The sequence below is a fragment of the Lynx rufus genome, unplaced genomic scaffold, assembly GCF_022079265.1.
Source record: "Lynx rufus isolate CCGP_SWC_20201006 ecotype Redwood Valley unplaced genomic scaffold, mLynRuf1.p SCAF_37, whole genome shotgun sequence".
Classification (NCBI taxonomy): Eukaryota; Metazoa; Chordata; class Mammalia; order Carnivora; family Felidae; genus Lynx; species Lynx rufus.
In genome coordinates, this window is record NW_025814853.1 from 2751531 (window position 1) to 2759039 (window position 7509).

The 7509-nt window shown below is 61.2% G+C and overlaps 1 protein-coding gene across 1 annotated transcript; it reads right to left on the reverse strand.

Moving 5' to 3' along the window:
* Nucleotides 1-1328: 1328 nt before the first annotated feature.
* On the reverse strand, nucleotides 1329-3293 carry LOC124522568 (carbonyl reductase [NADPH] 2-like). The gene is made up of 8 exons (XM_047094071.1): nucleotides 3242-3293; nucleotides 2688-2785; nucleotides 2430-2584; nucleotides 2294-2336; nucleotides 2107-2206; nucleotides 1926-1990; nucleotides 1571-1688; nucleotides 1329-1480 (listed from the first exon to the last, which is right to left on the reverse strand). The coding sequence occupies exons 1-8, from the start codon at nucleotides 3291-3293 to the stop codon at nucleotides 1377-1379; spliced, it is 735 nt and encodes a 244-aa protein (XP_046950027.1). The 3' UTR covers nucleotides 1329-1376.
* Nucleotides 3294-7509: the final 4216 nt, after the last annotated feature.

Sequence of the window (7509 nt, forward strand, 5' to 3'; positions counted from 1 at the left end):
TTCCCTCCCTAAGGAAAACAAACAAAAAAACCCTCAAGGTAACCTGGCTATGAGCATACATGACAACATTGCTCACGACCCTATAACAGGAGAACACTTAATCAGACCGCATGTTTGTGTGTGTTTCCATATATGGGAGACAAAGAAGTAGAAAATACGTGGGGCGCCTGGGTGGCGCAGTCGGTTAAGCGTCCGACTTCAGCCAGGTCACGATCTCGCGGTCCGGGAGTTCGAGCCCCGCGTCGGGCTCTGGGCTGATGGCTCGGAGCCTGGAGCCTGTTTCCGATTCTGTGTCTCCCTCTCTCTCTGCCCCTCCCCCGTTCATGCTCTGTCTCTCTCTGTCCCAAAAATAAATAAACGTTGAAAAAAAATTAAAAAAACACCACGTGGCATTCGGGGCTCAATTCTTTGGGTACGAATGGCATTCGGGGCTCAATTCTTTGGGTACGAACCCAACTGAGCGATGCGGCACAAATAAAGTTGCTTCCTGGAAAGAAAAGCCTGGGTGCGGTGTCACGACTTTGTGTGTGAGAATCTTGCTACACTGGAAGGGAGAGGAACCCCTATCATCCAGGCCCTTTAGCAGGAGACCACCAGCACTGTAAAAAAAACTTGCACAGGATGAGATAGGAGGATCGGGGTCATCCGGGGTTCACGGTGGCCGGCAAGGGCAACAAGCATTGCTTCCTGAGCCTTTAGGGTCATTTACAGATAGATGTGAGTCCGTGGGTCCATGGCATCTTCCCCCAGATCCCAGACCCTCTAACCTCTCTGACTGGCGGAGGTCGGAGCAGCAGTGCTGGGCTGAAGGGCGGGGCCAGAGCCTCAAGGGGAGGGAACGTGGCTGCCCTCTGCCCAGGGCTGATTGGGGGGCTGGGGGAGGGGGCGGGGCACGACAAAAATCTCTGTGTAAGAAATCGCTGCCCTTCAGCCACAAGACAGGGTCGCCGTAGAGTCCGGCTGGCTTTAGGATCTGCGCCCTCATTTCAAGGCAAGTGAAATGTGTGCTCCCCCTCCCTGATCCTCCCCTCCCAAACCCCGGCACGCACTGGTTCCAGAGAATGGCCTCCATTTATTTAGGGAAATCCAGCCGGCACAGCGGAGGACACTGGGTGGGGGCGACAGGGGCGGGTTTCATGGCAGCGCGAGTGTGGATGCGGTGTGTGCCCAGATGCAGAGTCTGGGTGGGAGATGCGCGCGCGAGCGGCTTGGCGGTGAAGGCGTGGTGGGCGGTGGGCGTGACCGGGGCGTGGCTGGGCGGTGGGCGTGGCGTGACGGGGCGTGACGGGGCGGGGCGTGACGGGGCGGGGCGGGGCGTGGACGGGCGGGGGGGCGGGCCTGGTGCCCTGAGCGCCGGCTCCCCCGCGCCGGGCGCTCTAGGAAGCCAGGTACCCGGCGTCCACGAGTATGCCCGAGCCGCTGGTGGAGGCGCTGCGGTCGCTGAGCAGGAAGAGGATGCTGTTGACCACGTCCTCCGTCTCTGCGGGGATCGGCGGGGGACCGGCGGGATCAGCGCGGTGTGTCCCGGCCGCCCTGGTCGCGCCCTCCGCTCCCCGTAAGCCCCGCTGACCTGCAAACTTCTGCAGGGGGTGACGCTCCTTCAGTTTCCGGGCGATCTCGGGGTCCGTCAAGACTTTCTGGCCCATGGCCGTCAGCACCACCGTGGGGTTCACGGAGTTTACCCGGATCTAGGGCCAAGGGGCCGAAGACGGCGGCCTCAGCGAGTAGATGAGCCTCTGTGCTCCCCCCCCCCCCACCACCACCTGCGGAACTCGCTTACTGTGTTCAGTCAGTCGCTGCCCAGAGCCTTGGATGGTCCTCGGGCCTCTCCCATGCCGTCTGCCGCCCCTTACCATTGCCAGCCCCTGCCCCTGCTCCCCAGCCCACCTTTGTGTGATCCCCAGGTCCTCCCCTCCCGTGCCCACCTTGTATGGCCCCAGCTCTGCGGCCATGGCTCTGGTGAATACACTTATTGCGCCCTTGGTGGAGCCTGTGGAGGGAGGGCAGCACTGAGGACCCCTTGGCCCTCTCTGCACAGACGCCAAGCCCCAGCGCCCAGGATCTCCTCATGGATGGACGGGGTACGGGCTGGGCAGAGGGACTCACTGTAGACAGATAGGTTGGGTAAAGTGACATGGGCCACCATGCTGGAGACATGGACAATGGAGCCAGGCACTCCGCGGTGGATCATTCCCCGGGCCACGATCTAGAAACCGGGAGAGGGGCAGCCTGATCTCACTGTACTCCTGGCCGGGCCTTGTCATCCTTGGGCCTTGCTCCCCCACTGGCTCACCTGGGACACCTGCACCAGTGAGCGCAGGTTCACATTGAAGGTCCTGCAGGGGGCAGACAGTCAGAGCGTCCGAGGCCACATCGGCCCCATGTCCTCAGTAACCACTCCCCAGTCCACCTGCCCTCCTACTCCCCACCTGTCGAAGACCTCCTTGGTGACCTCCAGGAAGGGCTGCAGTGGCGCCACGGCGGCGTTGTTCACCAGCAGGTCCACGGGGCCCACGTTGCCCAGTGCCCTCTCCGTGGCGTCCCAGTCAGCCAGGTCCACGCACACAGTCTGTATCCCGGGACACTGCGGGGAGGCAGTGGTCAGTGATCAAGGAGGTGGTCCCAGCAGGCTCATGAGGCACCCGGAGCGTGTGGGGCCAGGCTTGGGCCGTGACCGGGCTGCTCACCTCCTTGGAGAGGCTGACTAGGTCAGTGTCGGTGCGGCTCACGGCTACCACTTTGGCTCCCAGGGCATGCAGGGCCTTCACAGTGTCCCTCCCGATCCCTGCAGGGGGGCACCGGGTGGGCAGATACCCCAGTACATCTGGGTCAAGGCTGAGGACTGAGGCTGCAGCCTCTTCCACTCAGGAAAGAGCAGTGAGGGGGTGCCAGCCAGAGTCAGAGGCTGGCCAAGGCCCCAGAGAACAGCTCCTTTCCACTGAGCCCAGGGAAGAGACCCTGTCTGGATGGCCCCGTCTGCGTAGCCTGAACCTGAAGGCCACTGTCTCGGGTGGGGGGTCTTGTACGGACCAAGTAGAGGCAGTGTCCTGTCCCAGGGCGGCCTGCTGGGTGGTGGACGTCACCCGGGGCCGGGGTGTGGTAGGGAGGCAGGCACTGGCGGGGAGGGCTGTGACAGGCATGGAGGGACTCACAGACCCCAGCACAGGCCTGTGAGGCTTCAAGTCTGGCCACCTTACTCTCCACCTCGGCCCCTCCCGCACCCCCACCTGCTCATACGTACCTTTCCCTGCCCCTGTCACCAGGGCCGGCAGGCCTCTGAAATTCAGTTGCATGGTGCCGACTCTGAGCCTGTGTGCAGCAGGAGAGGAGGGTAAGGAGGTTTTAAAGGCCTGGGGCGGGCCGTTGGGGTGCTGTGGAGGGGGGGGGGGCTGGAGGTGCAGGGCAGGGGCGGGGCATCACTGCAGTCTCTACTTCCTTGTTTACAGGAATCTTCTGCCCTCCCCAGCACAACCCAAAGGTGCTGGTCAAACGCTGCACCATGAGGTTTGGAAAAGGAAATAAAGGGGCTTGTGGGTGGCTCAGTCGAAGTGTCTGACTCTTGAGACCGGCTCAGGTTGCGATCGTGCATCAGATTCCATGCTGAGCTTGGAGCCTGTGTGGGATTCTCTCCCCCTCCCTCTGCCCCTCTCCCCGACTTGCACTTTCTCTCCAAATAAATAAATATTTTTAAAAAAACAAAAGAAAAATAGGGGCGCCTGGATGGCTCAGTCACTTAAGCGTCGACTTCGGCTCGGGTCATGATCTCGCAGTTCATGAGTTCGAGCCCCGTGTCGGGCTCTGTGCTGACACCTCGGAGCCTGGAGCCTGCTTCCGATTCTGTGTCTCCCTCTCTCTGCCCTTCCCCCACTCACGCTCTGTCTGTCTCTCTCTCAAAAATAAAAATAAAGATTAAAAAAATTAACAACAACAAAAACAAACAGAAAAAAAATTAACCGCGGAGTAGGAACGTGGCCCTTCTTGGACGGTGGGGACGGATGGCCTGGAGCTGGCCCCTGCAAGCCTCGAGCAGGCGCCCCTGGATTATAGCCCAGGCATACTGGGTTTGAGGCCGTTCTCCTGCCCTGCTGACCCCGACTCCACCACGGCCCTAGTCTGTGGCCTCCAGAGTCTTCCTCACTGGCCCCTGGCCGGCCTAGGACACCCGCCCCCTGGCTTCCAAGCCCAGAGCCCAATCCTGTCCACAGGTGTGGCCACCCTGCCGGCCTCATTCCCTCTCAGGTGTGGCTCGGGGAGGGGGCGGTTCTCCCTCCCGGCTGTCCTGTTTTGGCTCCCTCCCCCCACTCTGAAACTTCATCTTGGCACAAATCGGCGGACTCTTCCGGGCACCAGAGGCCTCACTGGGCTTCTCCTCTGTGCCACTGCTACCTGTGGGTTCTGATGGCGATTGTACTTCTGCCAGCAAGCCCCAGGCCTGTCCTGAGCACCTTCTGGTCCCGGGTCCCGGGCCTCACGGGACCCATGCCGCTGTCCACAGGTTCGGGGGTCAGGGCAGGGCACGTGACAGGTCTACCAGGCCCTCCCGATCCGATCCAGAGGTGTGCCCCACCGTCTCTCCCTCACTCAGACCTGGCCAGCGCCCCAGGAAGAGAGGCTCCCGTCCTAAAGCCCATCCTGCCTCTCGGAGACCCCCTCAGTCCTGCAGACCCGGCCGGGCTTGCCCTCTGGGCGCGTCCTTGGCTTGCGAATCACCGGCGAGTGAAATGGAGGGACTCCTTGCCCTGACACAGGTAACTCGTGCAGTCTGGCTTTCTTCCCAGACACCTGTTGGACATGTGTTCCCAAGAGGGACTCAAGGTGCCAGCTGTGGGGGTGGGACACGGAGCCGGTCCTGTGTGCGAGTGAGGCTCCAGAGAGCACATTAGCCAGGTGCCTGGGAAGCGCCTTTATGCAGCGCGGGGCTGAGCTCTCATCTGCGGGATCCTCCCGCAGGTCTCTGAGATCCCCAGGAGAGAGCACACCTGCTTCCGCCCCTCTCCGAGCACTGGGGGACGGCTTCCACGTGGCCTGGGGGACAGTCCCCAGCCCCCTGCCCACCCTTTGCCTGATCTGCTCGCAGAGGTCCCTCTGGGGAGTGTTCTCCCAAACACCCACAGCTTAAAATTGTCTCCCTACATCCCTCAACCCACACCCCGAATCAGAACACCCGGCAGCACCCGCCCCACTCCACCAAGGCCACCACGACATTCCAGACACATTCAAGTGCTACAGATCATTTTTATTCTGAAATCATTCAGGATTGCAAGGATAGTACAACCGTTTTCTCTGAACCATTTTGAGAGTAGTTTGCAAAACTAGCACCCCATCGCCCACAAGTAGCTTAGTGTGTGTTTCCTTCAAATGGACATTATCCTGCACACACACACACACACACACACACACACACCAGCCAAGGGACTAACACCACATGTCCCCACCATGTGTCCTCAGCTCCCTTTCAGGTCTTAAAAATTGTCCCAGTGACGTTCTTGTTGTAAAGAATGGCTTCATTGAGGTATAGTCGATAGATAATCAGAAATTCAACTGAGCAAATATTGAACACCTGACTTTATTAATCAGTTCGTGGATTAGGCATCATCTCATCCCCAAGCAGAGAGGAACTCCGTTGAGCTGCAGAAAAGGAAGGGTTTTTAAGGAAGAGAGGGAATGGAAAAAAGGAAATTAGTAGCAAAGAATGCATTGTTTTAGGCCAGGTGGCCCTCCTAAGGGGAACAGAAGGGGTCCCTCAGTACATGTCCTGGTGCTGACCAGGGCATTCCCCGGATGACTGGCTAACGGGTCCCTGACGTGAGTGACTACATTTGGGGCCCCGCGGTTTCCTTTTTAGCAATACTAAACTGCACAGATTTAACGTACAGTGAGAGCAGCTGGGGCCCAGCCCCGCGAACTCATCACCACAACCAGGGTCATAAACAGACCGATCGGCTCCCCAGGCTTCCTCGTGTCCAGCTGCTTCTGTGCTTGTGGTGGCAACACGTGGCCCAAGCCCCTGCCCCCAAGCGCCCCAGCGCGGGAAGACTGCTCCCCATTGCCCCCCTGTCCCCCCCACTCAGCGCATCCCCAGAACTTAACTCTCCTGGCCGGCCGGAAACGCCCCATTTCAGTTCTGGGTAGTGAAAGGGCCCAATCCAAGGTCACCGTTGTTGGGGCTGGCTCATCCCTCTTGTCTCCCTCACTCCAGGACACTCTTCAGTCTTTCCTTGACCTTTATGACCTTTTGGAGACTGGAGGTCGGTTCTTTTGCAGAAAGTCCCTCAGCTCCGCCTTGCCCGGGGTCCATCGCGATTAGATGCTGCGCGTCTCTGGTCAGGAGCGCCAGGGAGGCGGCGCCCTGTCTCACAGCGCGCCGTCAGCTGGTGACCTGTGTCACCACTGGTGCCGTTAGCTCCGACCCAGGGGTGGAGGGTGACGGCACTAGACCTCACAGCTTGGTCCTTCACACTAAGAAGAACGTGGCTGCCGCAGCTTCGTGTGTCCTCTGAATCGCGGGCAAAACGTCCCCGTGGCCACACGGACTCGGAAGTACGCAGGGAGAGGAGTTCTGGGTCCAGGGGCGGCCGTGCACAGCACGCACCCACCGGTGCAAACTCGCCACGGAGCGCTTCGCTTCCGGGGAAAGCCAGGAGCAAGACGGGCCTGACGTCATTCAGCCGACAGCCCACCCTGGACACGTGCTGCCCGGGACCCCACGGGCGGCGCATGCCTTCTCGTGTCTCAGCAACCCTGTAACCGACACGGAAGGCGGGCCACTGCTGGCTCGCAGGATGGCAGATGGGGCGGGACCAGGAGGAGGGGAGAGCGAGCAAACGGCTGACAGGCACGCGAAAACGCGCACAGATCACAACGGAACGGCCGTGGCGCTCTTTCCTGCAACCGGCCACGTGGCCACAGGGTCACAACTACTGTGCGCCCGCCACCGGCCCGCGCCTCTTTGCCCTCGGCTGACCCGGGCTCCTCGCCCGCTGGAGGAAGAGCCCAGCACTCGCACGGCTCCGACTGCGCCCTGGCCCTGCTACCTCTGTGGCCATCACCATCGCGTCGCCTCTGGGGACTAAGCGTCACTCGGAATCCCTGCCCCCGTTGAACTCCGGAAGCCCGGCTGGACGGCCACCGTTCCGACCGAGCGCGGCCGCAGAGAAGAGCCCGATGGGAATTTATGTCCCAAAAGGGTGCCGAGAAGGGCGTCCCCCGGGGCTCCGGGTCCGGCAAAGTCGCTCCCGCAGGAACGTTCCAGTCTCTCTGCGCCCGTGGGCACCTTCCCGCACAGCGTGCCACGGAGCCCGCATTTCCAGAGGGTTCTGGCGGCCACCCTTGTGCCCGGTCCCCGTCCGCCGGGCAAGCGCGGGCAGACCCACAGGCTGCCACGCGTGCGGCGGGCAGGCTCTGCCCAGGGAGCCACGTGCACGTCTGCGTGGAGCTTCCTGCTCCTTCCGCACCGGCCCCACACCCTGGCGCCCACTCCACACAGATGTGTCCCCGCTCCTGTGCATC

Bases quoted from the DNA above. Each gene is read 5' to 3' on its own strand.
- LOC124522568 (XM_047094071.1), bottom strand. From the start codon at position 3,293: ATGCAACTGAATTTCAGAGGCCTGCCGGCCCTGGTGACAGGGGCAGGG. The intron at 1,991-2,106 runs GTGAGTCCCTCT...CTCCCTCCACAG, and splicing joins ACCCAACCTATCTGTCTACA to GCTCCACCAAGGGCGCAATA. The intron at 1,481-1,570 runs GTCAGCGGGGCT...CGATCCCCGCAG, and splicing joins CCCCCTGCAGAAGTTTGCAG to AGACGGAGGACGTGGTCAAC.